General features: G+C 38.2%; 1 protein-coding gene across 1 annotated transcript in view; it reads left to right on the forward strand.

Moving 5' to 3' along the window:
• SLC39A9 (solute carrier family 39 member 9) overlaps positions 1–20,103 on the forward strand; it is a 52,812-nt gene that overhangs the window by 16,915 nt on the left and 15,794 nt on the right. The window contains exon 2 of the mRNA XM_045807950.2: positions 1,853–1,961. Coding sequence (XP_045663906.1) covers positions 1,853–1,961 — 109 coding nt within the window. The remainder of the gene's footprint in view (positions 1–1,852; positions 1,962–20,103) is intronic.

The raw sequence follows: 20,103 nt of genomic DNA on the forward strand, positions 1-20,103 counted from the left end.
CAAATGAATGCCATGATTAACAGTGCTTTGATGAGCTTAGTAACTTGTAAGAGACAAAAGCTCTGAGAATAGTTCAGTATTAAATATTAAAATAGTAACACCAGTGGTTTGGTGTTGTTTTTCCAAAATGCTTCAATCACTTTCTCCTGATGTCTCCTATATAAGACATGTAAAAATATTTATTTTACAGAAGAAAAGCTAAAGTACTGAACTATTAACCAGTTTGGACATGGAGCCAGTTCTGCCTCCCAAGCCAGTCCCCCAACTGCTGGATGCATTCAGAATGCTCTATTTATAAGTAGCTGATAATGGCCATCCTGAATGTATGAAGGACCGACCTCGCCTGTGTGCTAGGGAGCGGGGGATCCCCCTCTCGCTATATGGCAAGTATTAGTTGGTGCTGACATTGCAATTGTAGTTTCCCCATTTTCACTAGAGACACAATGAGATATAGATTCCTTTCTTCCTCCCAAACGAGGGGGCTGTAATGCTTCAGCCAGCCTGTCAGCTAAGAACCCATTTTCCCATAGAGACAGTATCTGTATGTATGTATGTATGTGTATATTATATATTTATTCCCCTAGCCTCAGAGTCACAAGTTCAGTAGTATGTCAGCGAAATACAGCCACTGTTATTTTTGCTAACCTCATAAAGGAAACTGAAACAGAAAAGTGAAGTATGTATCGCTCCGTTAATTACTGAAGCTTTTTTTAAGCAACCTACCTAATTTTCTCCTTTTAGTTTTAAGGATCATTTTTCATACTGCTAAGACTCCAGGAAGCCACATAGGGTACACCGCTGCTTCAAGAAATTTTGAAATGTAATCTTTTATATCTTGTATGTCAGGAGGCAGTCTCTCAAAGAAACTTGGGTAGTGAGAAAAAAATTGAGATTGGGTTGGATTAAAACCGTAGATCACTTATGGCATGGGTTGTGATGATGGTTTCACAGATACATACTTACCTCCATACACGTTAAGTTGTCTACATTAAATAGCTACAACTTTTGGTATTTCAGTCATACCTCAGTAAAGCAGTTTTTAAAGGCATTCGCAGAACATTTTCGTACTGAAGTAATTAAGCATATTTTTTTATTTTATGAGTAATACATGTTCATTGTCGCTCAGTCACAAATACGTTTTGTAAGTTGTATATAACGTATTATGTTTATATATTATAAAGTCAAAAATCTGTTAATGTTTGATTTATACTTGTTCTACTATGTATACTTTTTATGACAAATATGAGATTATCAGTGCATATTGTTTGCCACTAGCTTTTCCCTCATGGCAGTGCATCATGACTTTCTGTGTCCATGAATAGACCTGAATCATAGTGTTTAGTGGCTGACTGTTGCGGTACTGTGATGAAGTATTATGGTTTATTCAGTCAGTCTCCTTGTTCGAACATTTAGGATATTTTCAGGTTTGCAGTCTTAGTGCCAGTGATCATCTTTGCACAGTTCTTTCTTAGGATGAATTTCTAGAAGTGAAATTGCTGGATCAAGAATTCACATTTTTTGAGGCTTTAAATTGAAATCGCCAAATAGCGGTCCAGATCGGTTGTAGCAATTTACATTTCTCCCAGCATCAGACAGTTGTGCTTGTTTCTCCCGTCACGGATAGTAGACAAGGTTCCCCACATCATTGCCAATCTGGCAAATCTGTAAGTGGCATCTCCCTGTTTTAATTGGCGTTAATTCTTCATGAAGCTGACCCTGTTTCATGTTCACTAGCCATTGTAGATTTTGGTCTCACAAATGAGCAGCTCACAGTCTTGATTACAGATACTTTAGAAACTTTTTCTTATTCAATCATCAATCTTTTCAACAGTTTCTTGTGTTTTCTTTCCAGGAGCGACTAAAGCTGGTGACTGTTTTGGGTGCTGGCCTTCTCTGTGGAACTGCACTGGCGGTCATCGTGCCTGAAGGAGTACATGCACTTTATGAAGACATTCTGGAGGGTGAGAGAGAAAGAAGAAGGTCTTCTTTGAGATATGTTGTTGACATGGAGGGTTGAAGAAGCCTAGTGGGGTTTTTTTCCTGGACATAGTTCATATTTGCCATAGAATTCTACCCTGGAAAGAGTTCTTAAAACATATCTTCTGACATCTTTGACATTGAACACATCCTTAGCAGTTTGTGAACTGAATCCCCAATTCATGAATACCACTTAAGATTTATTTGTAATAATGCATGAATTCCAGTCTTTCTAAGTATGACAGGCCTTTTTTGAAGCCTACTTAAAAACTTCCCAAATCTACATAATAGTAGTTGTATTTTTAGTGTTCTTTAGTTGAAAAAATAAACAGATTATACACATGTGGATTTAAAGGAATCTTGACAGTAAACTTGTAGGTAATTGGTGAGGATCTCTGCAGTAAAGGAGAACTAAAAAAGTGACAGAAGTCTTTCCTGACCCTAAGGACAATGAGCAGAGAAGGAACAGCATGGGTATGTGAGAGTAAATAATGGGCAGGCAGCTTGGGCCACTCACCTGCTAGATAGTTTGGTCTTCACACCTGGAAACATACTTGAATTAGATTTGTGACTCAGCAAAATCAGATTACTGCTTGTCACAAAACTTCAGACATCTGTGAAGGATCAAAATCACAGCTGTTACGTTGGTGAGTGGAATCTTCAAGTGCCAGGACTCAGTCGGACTTTAAGAGTAGTCTAGAGGGGCGCCTGGGTGGCGCAGGCGTTAAGCGTCTTGCCTTCGGCTCAGGGCGTGATCCCGGCGTTCTGGGATCGAGCCCCACGTCAGGCTCTTCTGCTGGGAGCCTGCTTCTTCCTCTCCCACTCCCCCTGCTTGTGTTCCCTCTCTCGCTGGCTGTCTCTCTTTGTCAAATAAATAAATAAAATCTTAAAAAAAAAAAAAAAAGAGTAGTCTAGAAAGGTAGGCACTTTCCAAATTTCATACTAGATACAATATAATAGGCAGCTATTCAGATCTCAGTCAAGGAAAAAAACTGTGTCCTTTATCCAGAGTGATGATGCCCTCCTCCCTGAGGTGTGGATATAGGCATAAGGAATGGTGTTGGGTAGGCAAAGAGTGGCGGCAGACGTTACATATGAGGACTGTGGGAGTCTTAGTGCAAAACAGGAGAGAGGATGACGACTGGTCAGATTTAGGGAGGAGATAATAAATCAGGAGTCCCAGAGTAGTGGTTTCTGCTCTTTTTTGATCACACATCCTACTTGAGGGGGGAAGATAAGCATGCACTATTGTACTGATTTACTGTATGTGTTATAAAACACAAACCTAAAATAGAAAATTTTGAAGTATGAGATTTAAAGTAAATGTGTATAGAAGACCAGCACAGTTGACCCTTGAACAGCACAGGTTTGAACTATGTGGGTCCACTTACGTGTGGCCTTTTTTCAGTACAGTACTGTTAATGTGTTTCTCTTCCTTAATCTTTTCTCTGGCTTTCTTTGTTGTAAGAATACAGTATATAATACGTAGAACGTACAAAATATGTGTTAAAAGACTTTATGTTATCAGTAAGGCTTCTTGGTCAACGGTGGGGTATGAGAGTTAAGTTTTTGAGGAGTCAAAAGTTATATGTGGGTTTCAACTGCGCAGGGGGTCAGCACCCTAACCCCCACGTTTTTCAAGCATCACCTGTGTTTTCTTTCGTATCCCAGTGGATCATCTTGAATTTTTCTGACGTGTGATTATTTCAGTGTAGGGATTACTATTCTGTATACTAGAAAACTTTCCGATCGTGACCAAATAGACAATTAAAAAATTTTTTTGCTTGACCTTGTAGCTAAGAAAGAATTATGGGTAGCAGTTGTTTTCCTTAAAAAGTTCCTTTTTTAGGGGTGCAATTTAAAAGTTTCTGGTCCCTAACCTAGACTACAAAATCAGAATCTCTAGAGAAGGGCCCTGAGAATATCTATTTTTAACAGGTTTCTATCGGTTTCTTACTAGAAAAGTTTGGGAAACACTGGGGTAAAGGAAAAGTGTTTCAGGTATAGTTTTTTTGTGTTTGTTTTTTTTTAATAGCAGTTTTATTAAGATATAACTCACATACCATATTTCAGGTATAGTTTTAAACTTAAATTTAGCTATCATGTTGTCAGGTTGCATTCCTTTATTTTCAGTGTTCTTGATTTGGGACCCAAAATAAGTTTGTGGATTCATTTGAAAACAGTACAACAGGGGCACCTGGGTGGCACAGCAGTTAAGCGTCTGCCTTCAGCTCAGGGCGTGATCCCGGCGTTATGGGATCGAGCCCCACATCAGGCTCCTCCGCTATGAGCCTGCTTCTTCCTCTCCCACTCCCCCTGCTTGTGTTCCCTCTCTCGCTGGCTATCTCTATCTCTGTCAAATAAATAAATAAAATCTTAAAAAAAAAAAAAAAGAAAACAGTACAATGTGCTTTTTAAACCTGTTTTTCTAAAAAATAAGCATTCTAGTCTCTTTAGCCTTTCATCATGGATTAGTCTCCAGCCCTAAACCATCATTTCAATTGAGAAAAATATTTTCATTTATTTATTTTATATTCACTCTTCTTGGTGTACACGTCTTTGAGTTTTGACAGATGCATGGTCATGTTATCCCCAGTGTAATCAAAACACAGAGCTGTGCCATCACCCAAAAACCATTCTCTCATGCTGTCCTTCTGTAATCATACCTTTCCTCCACCCCCAACCTCTGGCAACCACAGATCTCTTCTCTGTTCCTATAGTTCTGCCTTTTCAGAATGTCATATAAATGAAATTATGTAGCTTTTTGGTCTGGCTTCTTTTGCTTAGCCTAATGCATTTGAGAGCCATCATGTCGTTCTGTGTATCTGTCTCTGGTCTGTTGTGCCTTTTTATTTCTGAGTGGTATTCCATTGTTTGGATGAACCGTAGTTTGTTTTTTCCTTCACCAGTTTAAAGACATATTGGTTATTTTCAGTTTGGGTGGAAATATGAATAAAGTTACTATAAACGTTTGTATACAGGTTTTTTTGTGTGAACGTGAGTTTTTCTTTTTCTTGTGTAGTTACTTATAAGGGGATGGTTGGATCATATGGTAAGTGTAGTTTAACTTAAGATATTACCAAACTCTTTTTCAGAGTGGCTGTGCTATTTGCATTCCCAGCAATAATGCATGAGAGTTCAGTTGCTTCCCTTCCTTGTCAGCACTTGATGCTGTTTGTTTTGTTTCCGTTTTTTATTTTAGCCATTCTAATAGGTAGGTAATGCTATCCCAGTGTGGTTTTAATTTGCAATTCCCTGATGGCTAATAATGTTAAACATCTTTTCATATGCTTATTTGCCATTATTATGTGTTCTTTGATGATTCAAATCTTTGCCTATTTTTTAAGTTGAGTTTTCTTATTATTGAGTTTTGAGGGTTGTTTATATGTTCTGGGTAAAAGTTATTTATTAATTTTTTTTGTTTAAGTAAGCTGTAGGCCCAACGTGGGCTTGAACTCATGACCCCGAGATCAAGAGTCGCATGCTCTACCAACTGAGCCAGGCAGGGGCCCCCTGGATACCAGTCTTTTATCAGATAGGTGATCTGCAAATATTTTCTCCTAGTCTTTGGCTTATTTTTTCAGTCTCTTAACAGTATCATTCACCAAGTAGTTTTTAATCTTTATGAAGTCCAATTTATCAATTCTTTCTTTATGAATTGTGCTTTGGGGTCATATCTAAAATCCCTTTGCTGAACCCAAGTTCACAAATGTCTTCTCTTTTGTTTTCCTCTAGAAGTCTTATAATTTTAGGTTTTACACTTAGGTCTTTGATCCGTTTTGAGTGAATTTTGTATACGATATGAAAGTTCATTTTTTTGGGATATGGATGGATGTCCAATAGTTTCAACACCATTTGTTGAAAAGATTAATTGCCTTTTGCATCTTTGTCAAAAATCAATTGACCGCATTTGTGTTGGCCTATTTCTAGACTCTCTCTTCTGTTCAATTGATCTACATGTCTGTCCTTTGCCAATACAACCCTGTCTTTTTCTTTTTTTATAGATTTTATTTATTTATTTGAGAGAGTGAGCGAGAGAGAGCACGAGAGAGCGAGAGAGAAGGAGATTCCCCACTGAGCAGGGATCCTGACAAGGGGCTCAATCCCAGGACTCTGGGATCATGACCTGAGCTGAAGGCGGATGCTTAACCAACTGAGCCCCCCAGGAGCCCCCAATACAACCTTGCCTTGATGACTATAGCTTTATAGCATATCTTGACATCAGATGGTGAAGTCCTTCTAACTTTGTTCTTATTTTTCAAAATTGTTGTGGTTAAACTAGTTCCTTTGCCTTTCTGTAAAAACTTTAGAATCAGCTTGTCAGTGTCTACACAAAAAATCATGCTGAGACTCTGAGTTGAATCTATAGATTAATTTGGGGAGAACTGACATCTTAAAAATATTTTATTTTCCAATCCATGAATATAATATATATCTCCATTTTTTTTTAAGTCTTTGATTTCTTTTATCAGTGTTGTAGTTTTTAATTTTTTTTTAAGTAACCTCTGTGCCCAATATGGGGCTCAAACTTGCAGCCCCAAGATCAAGAGTCATATGCTCCACTGCCTGAGCCAGCCAGGTGCCCCCAGTGTTACAGCTTTTAGCATACAGACCTGCAGGTGTTCTGTTAGACTTATACCTAAATATTTCCTGTTTTTAGTGTGATTGGAAATGATACTTAAAAAATACTTCAGTTTCCAGTACTCTAGTATATAGAAATTTGCTAAACTCACTTGTTAGGGGAGCTTTTTTGTAGATTCCTTGTGATTTGCTACACAATCATACCATCAATGAATACAGACAGTCTAATGCTTTCCTTTCCAGAGACTCTTTAATGTTTTCTTTTCCAATATGCTTTTAATTTTTTTTCCTTTCCTTATTGCACTGGCTAGACCGTCTAGTATGAGTTTGATTAGGAATGAAAGTCATCAGCTTTGCCTTATTCTCACTGTCTTTCACCATTAAGTATAATGTTAGCTGTAGATTTTTTAGATTCCCTCTTCAGGTTAACGAAGTTTCCTTTTATTCCTAGTTTGCTGAGAATTTTTATCTAGTCCGTTACTTTGGTGAATTACAGTGATATGCAAATATTGAACTAGATTTGCATATGCCACCCCCCCTGATTGTTAGGGATTATCATCACTGAATTCCATCTGCTAAGATCCTGTTGAGGATATTTGTATCTCTTTTCATGAGGAGTGTTGGCCTGTGGTTTTCCTTTTTTACAATGTCTTTTTACAGTTTTGTGGTCAGAGTAGTGCTGGCCTCTTAGGGTTGGGAAGTGTTCCCTCTCCTACATTCTGAAGAGACTGTATAGAATCAAAAATATTTCTTCTTTAAATGTTTGCTAGAATTTACCAGTGAAACCATCTGGGCCTGGAGTGTTCTATGTTGGAAGGTTTTTAGCTATGAATTCAATTTCTTTAATAGATACAAAACTATTCATGTTGCCTTTTTCTTCTAAGTTGAAAAATTATTCATAGTAAGAGTTGTTTATGGTAATCTTTTATTATCCTTTTAATGTCTGCAGTAGTGTTTTCTTTTAAATTTTTTTCCCAAAGAACCATGTTTGATTTCATTTTTTTTTCTGCTTTGTATTTTATTGATTTCTATTTTGCTTTATCCATATTAAAGCTTTTTGGTCAGGTGCCTACACATTTAGGGTTGCTATGTCTTATTGGTGAATTGACCTTTTTCATTACTATGTAGTGTCCCTGTTTATTCCTGGTAATATTTCTTGTTCTCAAGTTTGCTTTATTTGATATTAACATAGCCACTCCAGTTTCCTTTTAATCAGTGTTTACATGATGTATCTTTTTTCATCCCTTTACTTTTAACCTATATGTCATTCGCTATATTTAAATTGGATTTCTTGTAAACAGCATATAGTTGAATCATATTTTTTAAATCCTACTTGACAATCTCTCTGTCTTCAAATTGGTGTATTTAGACCAGGGGTCAGCAAACTTTTTCTGTAACGGGTCAGACAGTCAATATTTCAGACTTTGTGAGCCATGTGGCCTCTATTGATACTGTTCAATTCTGTCATTGTAACCAAGGGTATTGATTCTCTCCTTTGTGGTCATCAGCCCTCTAGTGAGCCATCCAGTGAACTTACTTTTTCAGATATTATGTTTTTCAGTTTTAAAATTTCTACTTGGTTTCTTTTTATAGTTTCTATTTCTTCAAATAACATTCATTCATTTGAAGCGTTTTTCCCTTTACCCCAGAGTGCATAGTGATGATGGCTGTGTTAAAGTCTTGAGTATTCCAGTGTCTGAGTTGCCTTGTGATTGGATTGTTTTTTCCCTTCATAATTGGTGAAATTTTTCTTTTTTTTTTAAGAATTTATTTATTAGAGAGAGAACATGAAACAGTGTGTGAGAGCACAAGCAGGGGGGGCGGGGCAGAGGGAGAAGCAGACTCCCTGCTGAGCAGGGAGCCCCACGTGGGATTCGATCCCAAGACCCCAGGATCATGACCTGAGCCGAAGGCAGACGCTTAACTGAATGAGCTACCCAGGCACCCCAGTTTTTCTGTCTTTGTATGTCAAGCAAGTTTGCGTTGTGTCCTGAACATTTTTAATAATATATTTTGGAACTTCGGGTCCTTTCAAAATCCTCTAGAGAATATTTAGTTCTTTTGTTTTCGCTGTCATTTAGCCTAGTTGGTTTCAGACCGCCAGCTCTGTAGTGCCTTTTTGGGTGATGGTTTTAATTTTAGTTCCGTTTTCAAAGCCTTTGTAATGCTGCTTTGGGTATGTCCTGTGCCTGCAGAGTTCAGGGGTAAGTCTGGGACTCGTGCCATTTATATGCACTGTTAGGGGAGCCCTCCTTAGCTGTTTCCAGTATTTGTCTCACACACCCTGGCTCCCAGGGGACCCTTTACCTAGTCCTCTGGCCAGAAGGATGGGGTTTTTCTAGGAGTTGTAGCTGCCTGTGCTGTCACGGCACAGTTCTGTGTAACTTGGGGTGCCCTCAGGGCAAAGTGGCAGGAAAAGAGAGAGAACAGAATAACCAGACCTGCCCCCCCGCCCCGGCCCCTCCGCTCTTCAGACCACTCTGGCCAGAAAGACGGGGTTTTTCTGGGCGTTTTCACTGCCTGTGTTCCTGCCATGCAGTTTCCCAACTGGGACTGCCTTTAAGGCAGGTCTGGGGAAAAAAGAGAGGTGGTTTCCCTCCATATGGACATCCCCCAGCAGCACCTTTCCCTGGTCCTCTGGCCAGAAGGACGAGGTTTCTTTTGCAGTTTTGCTGCCCTCTGTCCTCTTGCTGTTGTCTACATTTGTAGTCCTTCGGTAGTTCTGCGTACGTTTTGTCCAGGGTTTCTGTGGTAATCATTGTGTGATTGAGGCGACACTAGGTTTACTCCATCTGAGCCAGCTACAGAAGTCCCCATCATTCTTTTTAAAAAGTAAAATATCACTACTCCACTCTGTGAAAAATTTTTTGAGGTCGCTTAACCGTCATAGTAACTTTCAGCCGTTACATTTTCCACATCTGTCTGCACACTGGTGAGCTTAGTCCCATTGCTTTCATTTCTGCTACTTCATCTTTTCCTCCCCCACCCTTTCCCTCTTTTTCTTTATTGTAGATCCAACCAGCTTTTTTCTCAGCTTCAAGAAAAGAGTTTGTGTATGTGTTTACTACAACCTATAGTTTAGTTCTTCTGTGGACCTTATAATTACGATAATTAACGGATATTTTTTCAGAGCTCAATATTTCATGTTAACTGAGTGCTCTGGCACTTTAATAAGCATTATTAAATACTAATTAATGTAAAAGGAACCTCTCACATACTTTTCTATAATTATAGCTCTAAAATCACTGGAATTAGATCAGCATTCGTGTGAGAAAACTGTTTTTCTACAGAAACAAGTTTTAAGAATATAGTCTGTTGAGGGCTGCAGTGCTTATTTACTGTGGGGCCACATTTGAAACCGCCATAATTCTTTGGAACATGAGAATTGGTATATTGAGAAAGCAGGCTATGGGGTCAAAGACCTAAATAGAAACCTGAAACCTATATTTTTCATAATTGTTAGGATAGTCACTGGAACTATCAGGAATGGTTCAATATAGATTATTTCACTGAATTTCTCCAGGAATGTCACAGATCAGATTTTTTTTAGAGAAGTACAATATAGATTATTTCACTGAATTTCTCCAGGAATGTCACAGATCAGATTTTTTTTAGAGAAGTACAGTTATCTTACGGTTTTGTCACTTTGCTCTACATTTAAATAAAAGGATACGGTTAACTCTGTTATATTTAACTAACTCTTGGCCTATCATTCATTAATAAAAATGTGGCTCTTTAAAACTCTTTCACTCTTTCACTACAGGATTCCGAAACATGGATGATCGTGGACTGATATCTGTCTCTTCAACTTTGTATTTTGTCTGCTAAAATGTCTGATCTCTGCTTTTTCCCTATCCCCTCTCTCCCTTCCCCCAATATTGTTTTATTACTCACTATTGTTTTTGACTGATATTCAGATCAATTATATAACATAAGATGTTTAAAAATGAATCTCCCAAATTCCATCTAATATGTAACTATATTCCTGAACATTGAGTGAGCACTTAGCATATACCAGGTATCGCGGGGAGCCCTTCACATTTGTTGTCTAATCAGCACAAGAGCCCTCTGAGGTGGGTACTGTTTTACAGATGAGGACGAGAAGCCAGAAAGAGGTTGAATGACATGTCTAAGGTACTCAGCTAGTAAGTGTCACGATCAGGTTGTGAACACAGGCAGTCTTACTCTGAAGCCTACACTTTTTTTTTTTTTTTAGCTTAAATTTCTCCACAAGGAGAATTTTATTGATGGCGCTAGTTTATTTTCCTCTTAAAAGGCAATGGCAACCAAATGAAGTGAATATACCTTGAGGTTTTATTGTCTTCATGATATAACTAAATATGGAACTTAGAACTGGATCACTTGGCCTTTTCTCTTCGTATCTCCTCCCACTTCATACTGCTTGCCTCTCTTAATAGCCAGCATTCTCTTAGATCTGCACTTGGGCTCAACACATTCAACCATCAAGCATAGTCTTCTTTGGAGTTTTAGCCTTTTTCCAGAAAATCCACTTAGTCTGCCCACCATAGCCACTCTGCTTCCTGCCATAACGTTGCTTTCCCTGGGTGTAAAGAGAACCTCTGCCTTTCCTGTACTGTGTCACTTTGTGGGGTTGGTACTTGCAGAAACTTCCTTGCAGAAAGTCTGGTGGGTTTGGGGAACGTTCACCATGGTTGTGAGAGTGCTATAACAAAAATGGAAAAAAAATGAAGCCTACATTCTTAATGATAGTCCGCTACGTGGCGTACGTCATAAGAAATTTAAAATCACCATTGTAGCGTTCATCTGCTGAAGAAGTTTTGTTGTTTTTTTTTTTTTTTTAAGTAGTGGAGCCCAACACAGGGCTTAAACTTAGGACCCTGAGACCAAGACCTGAGCTGAGATCAAGAGTCAGGTGCTCAACCGACTGAGCCACCCAAGTGCCCCTGAAGAAATCTTATAATAGATTTTTTTTCTTTTTAGGGGTATCTGTGTGGATCTATCGGTTAAGGGTCGGACTCTTGATTTCGGCTCAGGTCATAATCTCAGGGTTCTGCACCCAGTGGGAAATCTGCTTGAGATTCTCTCTCGTTCCCTCTCTGTCCCTTCTCCTCCCTGCCCCCTGCACGTGCCTGTGTGCATGCTCTCTCTCTGTCAAATGAATCTTCAAAAAAACCCACAAAAACAAAAAAAAACACCAGGCACCTGGGTGGCTCAGTCAGTTAAGTGTACAACTCTTGGTTTCAGCTCAAGTCATGATCTCATGGTTTGGGGCATCAAGTCTAGAGTCAAGCTGGGGTCTGCCTCTACTGGGCTCAGTGGGGAGTCTGCTTGAAGATTTTTTTTCCCTCTGCCCCTCCCCCTGCTCACATGCATGTGGATGTTCTCTCTGTGTCTCTTTCTCAAATTAATGAATCTTTAAAAAATAAATTTTTAAAAAATTAAAAAATAAAAACTAATATTTTGATCAAAGATTCATTAATTAACATCCCTTTAAAATGTCAACTTTAGGGGCGCCTGGGTGGCTCAGTTGTTAAGTGTCTGCCTTCGGCTCAGGGCGTGCTGGGATCGAGCCCCGCATCGGGCTCCCTGCTCTGCTGGGAGCCTGCTTCTTCCGCTCCCACTCCCCCTGCTTGTGTACCCTCTCTCACTGGCTGTGTCTCTCTGTCAAATAAATAAATAAAATCTTAAAAAATAAAATAAAATAAAATAAAATAAAATAAAATAAAATAAAATAAAATAAAACATCAGCTTTAGGGGCACCTGGGTGGCCCAGTCAGTTAAGCGTCTGCCTTCAGCTCAGGTCATGATCACAGGGTCCTAGGATCAAGCTCTCCTGGGAGAGCCTGCTTCTCCCTCTCCCTCTACCCTTCCCCCTTGCTTGTGCTCTCTCCCTGTCTCTCTCAGATAAGTAAATAAAATCTTAAAAAAAATAAAATGTCAGCTTTATACATTTTGACTGTGATCAGGTTTTCTCTTTTCCATGAGAAACAGAATATGTCATCATTAAGTAGAAGCTATTCTGCCCTTATTACTGAAAATACGTGTCATGTGTAATGAACTATCTGTCTTTGTCAGAAAAAAAATATGACAGAGAGCTATAAAAGTTGTAAGGTATGAGTAGAAGTTAAGAAATTAAAAACAATCAAAAGGCCAAAAATATAAAAATCAAAACTGGCGATCACTTAAAAAAAAAAAAGCCAGATTACCTGAAAATTGGTTTCTGTTATAGAAGTACATGTTACTCTGAAGGAGGAGCTTCAACAAATGTCTTCAAAGGGTGAATTGTTTCTGTTATCTTTAATGTAATGTATGTCTGTGACAAAGGACAGCTACATACCATACTGATGGAAGTTGCTGGAAAGATTTCTATATAAATATCTAGGCAAAGAAACAAGCCTATAATGATTTGCTGAACACTGTCTTAGTGGCATGAGAAATATATGTCTCAGGTACAATATCCAGTGTTAACACCATTGGTTTGTGTACTTTGCAGCAGGGAGTGTGACGTGGAACACATCTTGGCTAATGAATTACCAACCAGTGTCCTGAGTAATCAGACACAATAACCTGAAAGCTGTTCATGAATGAGTAACATATGTATTCAACTTAATATATTTTAGCTTTATACCTGGTTTTGGAGTTCCCAGTTTTTGCTAGTTTTAGTTTCATGTCCAGAATGGAAGAAAGGATGGGTATATTAATAGTCAGTATCTGGATTCCATTACTAATTTCTGTATGTACTATTAAGGTGATTATCATTTACTTTAAAAAGGGTTTATGATTGTTTTTTGGTTAATGTTTGCATATAAAACCAAGGCTTACCATTGTGTGTACTCCAATAAGTATGTCATATTTTTATATAAAGTTAAGGGGCGCCTGGGTAGCGCAGTCGTTAAAGCGTCTGGGATCGAGTCCCACATCGGGCTCCTCCGCTGGGAGCCTGCTTCTTCCTCTCCCGCTCCCCCTGCTTGTGTTCCCTCTCTCGCTGGCTGTCTGTCACAATAAATAAAATATTAAAAAATAAATAAATAAATAAAGTTAAATTCCACTTGATGATAAGCATTCAGATCTTTTATGAGGAGCCTCAATCAACAGCACAGTTATTTCAACAGTATTTATTATATGTTGCTGACATATTACTTATTTGCATAAATTTCACATCTAAATAAGTATTAACCCCTTCAAAATTATAATTCATGAAATTACGTACTTATAGAAGTGATTGCTCAGAAACTGTTGGAAATTGTCCTTTAATTTACCTCCAGAGTGTGCAGCACATTTAGGTGAATATCATCAGTAGCAGCAAGATTTTCCTTGAAAGTAGTTTTGGTTTTGGGAAATATAAAATGTATTCAATGCCAATCTGCATAATAAGATAGCTGATCAGTTTATTCAATACTACTTTATATCAAAAGCAGGTGATACTATAAAGTAATGACAGTCTTATTATGATTCATAAGCTTGACTCTGAAGCAGTACCAAAAGAAAAGTTCCAAAATTATTTAAAGAAAGCTGTTGTTGGTACCTTACCTGTTAGAATGGCTAGAATCAAAAAGACAGTCAAAAGACAGTGTTGGCAAGGATGCAGAGAAAGGGGAACCCTCATGCACTGTTGGTGGGATTGTAAATTGGTGCAGCTACTGTGGAAAACAGTATGGAGGTTCCTTGAAAAATTAAAAATAGAAATACTGTATGATCTAATAATTCTGTATTGGCTACTGACGTAAAGAAAACAAAATGCTAATTCAAAAAGATATATGCACCCTATGTTTATTGCAGCATTATTTACAATAACCAAGATATGGAAGCAACCCAAGTGTCTGTTGATAGATGAATGGACAAAGAAGATGTGGGGTGTGTGTGTGTGTGTGTGTGTGTGTGTGTGTGTGTATGTTGTATGATGGAATATTACTCAGCCATAGAAAAGAATGAGATCTTACCATTTGCAATAGCATGGATGGATCTGGAGGGTATTATGCTAAGTGAAATATAAAAGACAGAGAAAGACAAATACAATGTGATTTCACTTATATGTAGAATCTAAAAAGCAAACAAAAAAACCAGACTCTTGGGGCGCCTCGGTGGCTCGGTCAGTTAAGCCTCAGACTCTTGGTTTTGGCTCAGGTTGTGATCTCAGAGTCATGAGATGGAGCTCCGCGTTGGCTCCGTGCTCAGTGTGGAGTCTGCTTGAGATTCTCTCCCTTTCTCTGCCCCTCCCCCTGCTCACGCTGTCTCTCTCTCTCTTTAAAATAAATAAGTTCTAAGGAAAAAACAAAACAAAAAACCAGACTCTTAAATGCAGAGAACAGACTGGTGGTTGCCAGAGGGAAGGTGGCTGGGGTGATGAGTGAAATAGGTGAAGGGGATTTAGAGGTACAGCTTCCAGTTATAAAATAAGTAAGTCATGAAGATGAGAAGTGTGGCATAGGGAGTTTAGTCAATAATATTATAATAACGTTGTATGATGACAGATGGTAACTACACTTACTGAGGTCAGCACTAAGTAATATAAAGAATTGTTGGATCAATGTTATACATCTGAAACTAATATAACATTGTATGTTAATTATATTCAGTCTTTTTAAAAAAGCGTTGTTGGGTTAAGATATGGTCATCTGCATCCTAAAATTCTGATATAGGGGCACTTGGGTGGCTCAGTTGGTTGAGTCTGCCTTCGGCTCAGGTCATGATCCTGGGGTCCTGGGATCGAGCCCCGTGTCAGGTTCCCTGCTCGGCAGAGAGCCTGCTTCTCCTACTCCCTCTGCCACTCCCCCTGCATGTGCTCTCACTCTCTCTTCCTCTCTCTCTGTATCTGTCAAATAAATAAAATCTTTAAAAAAATAAAATTCTGATACAGTTATACCTCAGAGTAAAGTGATGTTGACCATCCTTCGAAAGTTGTGATTAGGCTTAACATTTAGTTTCAGTGCTACAGACATCCCAAAAGTAATTGCCCTTAAAAATTATTATGCCACTGTTCACAAATAATAGCATGACCAACACCCTTGTTAACCCATGCTCTTACCTAAACTCTTAGCATAACGTATCACCTAATTTCATATATATATCAGTTACCTATTGAATTTATAAAAAAGCATGTGCATAATCATCTTAAAAGAAGACTAAAAGATTATAATTTATTTCCATTAAAAAAATCTTTTAGTCAGGGTGCCTGGGTGGCTCGGTTGGTTAGGTGTCTGACTCTTGATTTTGGTTCAGGTCATGATCTCAGGGTCCTCAGATCAAGCCCCACGTTGGGCTCTGCACTGGGTGTGGAGCCTGCTTGAGATTCTCTCTCCCTTTCTCTCCACCTCCCCGCCATTTGCACTGACTCTCCCTTAAAAAAAAAAACAATACTTTTTGTCTAGAAAATAATTAATTGCCATAACTTTCAAAATGAAATGCCACATTAAAAAATGACAGAAGTGAAGACCATTTTTTGCCTTCAACATTTATTTGTTGAGTATTTGCTAGGTTTCTGGCCTTCTATTGATTTTTAGCAGTTCAGAGATCTAAGATATAGCCCCAGCCTTCAAGAATTCACAGCCAGTGGAAAATGAATAACAATCAATGACAGCAGGGATTGGCTTACATTTTCTGTAAAGGGCCAGATAGCAAATATTTTAGGCTTTGTGAGCCATATGGTTTCTGTTGCAATTATTCAGCCCTGGTGTCATAGCATGAAAGCAGCCATAGACAGTCTGTGAACAAATCAACGTGGCTGTGTTCCAATGCAGTTTTTATTTACAAAAATAGGCACCAGCCCTGTGCTGTAATTTGCTGATGTCTGAATTATGGTATAGTGAGGTATAAGACCTATGGTAGAAAGACACCCAGTGCGCTGTGTATGATGAGGAGAAGAGGACACAAAAGTCTCAAGGAAGAGGGAACTTCTGACCTGAGTCTCGAGAGAGAAGGTGTTATCCAGGAGAAGCAGCATGGAGGGCCCATGGATTCATTAACTCATGCAAAGTATAGGCAGAGGGAGCGATGGGAGCCCAGTAAAGTGTAAAGTGGGTACCTTATGAAAGTGTAATCATTCAGATCCTCTCCAATAGCATCTTTCTAAATAGCATTGGAAATTGTAGCTACCAGAATTCTGTGATTTACTTCACATGGGTAGCTTCTTTTTTTTTTTTTTAAGATTTTATTTTTAAGTAGATTTTATTTTTAAGTAATCTCTACACCCAACATGAGGCTCGAGCCTACAACCCCGAGATTGAGTCGCACACTCCACTGACAGCCAGCACCCCACATGGGCAGTTTCTTAACATCTATAAATATGAAGAATTAAATCATGGTTATATATATTAAAATGGAAGCATAGCCAAAATCGCCTTGTCTTTAGAGAAAATCAGATGTCTTAGTTCTTATATTTCACGTTCTTGAGACCATGCTAAACTAGTCCCCCAGCTCATAAAGACTTACTTGAAAAATGGTGGGTGCAGCCATCTCAGTATTGGGCACCAGAGTACTACATTTTGAATTAATTAATTTTTATCAAAGTACTGCATACAAAAAAAGTATGTTATGGGGCGCCTGGGTGGCACAGCGGTTAAGCGTCTGCCTTCGGCTCAGGGCGTGATCCCGGCGATCTGGGATCGAGCCCCACATCAGGCTCTTCTGCTATGAGCCTGCTTCTTCCTCTCCCACTCCCCCTGCTTGTGTTCCCTCTCTCGCTGGCTGTCTCTGTCTCTGTCGAATAAATAAATAAAAAGTCTTTAAAAAAAAAAAAAGTATGTTATACACATAGGAAAGTACACATATTGGCAGGGTACAGTTCAATGATTTTCAGAAACTAAATACAGTCATGTTACCACAAGACTACCTATTAATTGTCCAACATTACTAATTCAAGATTCTTGGACTGTTTTTCAAACTTAATTATTTTTCATCTCTGAGTTTTCAGTCAGGTCTTTGGCTTAACATCCTTATTGCTAACAATTTATTCTGTGTAAGGACCTGAATGGGCACCTACAACCTGCCCACCGTTTTCTCCTAGGCTTGTTTAGCATTCCAGTCTCTTTAGCTGACCACTGCAGCCCAGGCTTCTAATTTCCAGAAAATGGAAAAATCATCCATTTCTCCTCTGAGTCTCTCCACCTCCTCGTGATGCTTTCAAACTGAAGGTAGCAGCTCTGTGGGTCTTCAAATAAATTTAGGGAGTTGGACTTGTGACCAATATTTAAAAAGAGCCTGGTAGAGAGACAAAGAAAGAGGGAAAGAGAAAGAAATGAAAGAGTGTGTTGTAACCATTATAAGCTTCACTGTTTTGTGAAACTTGGTATTTAGTTTTCCATATATATAAAATTTGTTTTTTACTATAGGTCATGGTCTTAAAAGTTTTAAAAAAGCCATAAATCTCATTTCAGTAATTTAGAAATACTACTTAACATCAGAATAACTGTTGATAGTCCTAGATCTTGTTTAAATCAATAAAATGGAAATGTGTTGGCTGAAGGAAGTCTTTTCTGTCTGTCTCTTGGAGGAACACTCCATCTCATTTTAAGATGCCAGTCTGACTCAGAGATGCTACAGGAAAAGAGTTACAGGCAGATATCCCTCATGAATGTACACACAACAGTCTTTTACCAAATGTAGCAAACTGAATCCAGCAGTGTAGAAAAAGGATAACATGTCTTGACCCATTGGAGTTTATGCCAGGAATGCAAAATAGGGGTTGGAATAATATTCAAAAACCAGTTTAATTCATTATATTAATAAAGTAAAGTAGAAAAACCATTTGATCATCCTTAACAGGTGCAGAACAGCATTTGACAAAATTAAACTCTCCTTCATAAAAAAAATTACAGCAAACCTTCCTTACCAAGAAAGGGCATATCTGAAAACCCTACAATTAAGATATCTATAACATTCAGAACAAAGCAAGGCCATCTCCTCTCAACCACTGGTATTTAACTTTGTATTTGGGGTCCTGGCCAGATTCTAGCCTGCAGGAAGGCCAGAAAAAGAAAGAAAAGGCATGAAGATTGGAAAGAAGTAAAACTGTTTGCAGATAACATGATTGAGTGTGTTAAGTAGTTAAAAATTTAAAGCCTCACATTTTCCAATGTTGACAGTGGTATAGAGCAACTGGTACTCTCCTACACCATTGTTGGGTGTGCAAGAATCCCCGGGAAAAACAGACGGTTTTTTGCAGTTAAACCTACACACAACCCATCAATTCTAAGCCTACATGTGTACCCAAGGGGAAAGAAAACATGTATTCACAGAAGGACTTGTACCCAAATGCTCATAGCAGCTTTATTTATAATAGACCAAAATTGGAAATAACCCCAATGTCCATCAGTAAGTGAATGGGTAAACAAATTGTGATATGTCCATGCAATGGGACATTATTCAGCAAAAAAGAGGAACAGACAACTGATACATGCAAAAATAGATAAATCTCAAAACATTGCCATAAGCAAAAGTATCCTTACACAAAAGAGTTATGTATTATATGATTCCATTTATATAAAATCCTAGAACAGGCAAAAGAAAAATCTTTCTGGGCACAAGAAGCACATCAGTCCTTGCTTGGGTCCAGGAGTGATATATTGACTTCAGAGGAGCATAAGAGAACTTTTCTGGGATTTTAAAATGTTTTGTATCTTTTCCTTGGTGGTAGTTAGTAGAATTTTTGCATTGTGAAAACTCATTGTGTCTTATTGTATGTAAATTATACCTCAGTAAAGTTGATTTTTTTTAACAAAAGAGAGATTTAGACATTTAATTTAAAAACAAGTAGACAAAATCACTGTTCGCAAAAAAAAAACCTCTCCAGATTAAAAAATTCCTTTGGGTTGATGAAGTTCTGGAGATAGATGATGGTGATGGTTGCAGAACAGAGTGTCCTCAATGCTCTCGAACTCTAAACTTAAAAATGGTTAAAATGGTAAGTAAATATGTATATTTTATCACATTAAAAAAAAAGGTTAAAAAAAAAAGAAAATGGCTATGAAAACAAACCAAAAAAATCTTTCAGGAATTAGAAGAATATATAGGTTTTGTTTTGTTTTTTTAATTTTCACCTCGCATGTGCTTTGTGCCCCTCAAAAATATCTTTTAAAGAATTAAGGCAGGGTCTAAAATATTACAAGCTAGTGTAATTTCTTTGATGAAAGGTAAAAATGCTTAATCTAATTATAAATGAGAAATATCTGTTAGCCTCTCTTCATTAAACATAGCAAAGATCAGGATTCTCGCCCTCAAGTATTTATGCTTTGAGTGTCATATGTGAATATAAACTAGAAGTATTACTTGGCCAAGTGTCACTTCCTGTAATTCAGAGTATCCCAGCAATTGCATTTCTAGAACTGAATTTAAACGGAAGGCTGTTTCTTAAACTGCTCTGCCCTTTTGGTTTCTAGTTAGTGATTGCCTCCTGATATATATTTTTTAAGATTTTATTTATTCATTTGAGAGAGAGAACACGAGCAGTGAGGAGAGGCAGAGAGAGAGGGAGAAGCAAGATTCCCTGCTGAGCCAGGAGCTGGACTCAGGATCAATGCCAGGACCCAGAGATCATGACCTAAGTCGAAAGGAGATGCTTAACTATCT

Source organism: Ursus americanus, chromosome 26, assembly GCF_024610735.1.
Source record: "Ursus americanus isolate L20-20 chromosome 26, mUrsAme1.1.p, whole genome shotgun sequence".
NCBI lineage: Eukaryota > Metazoa > Chordata > Mammalia > Carnivora > Ursidae > Ursus > Ursus americanus.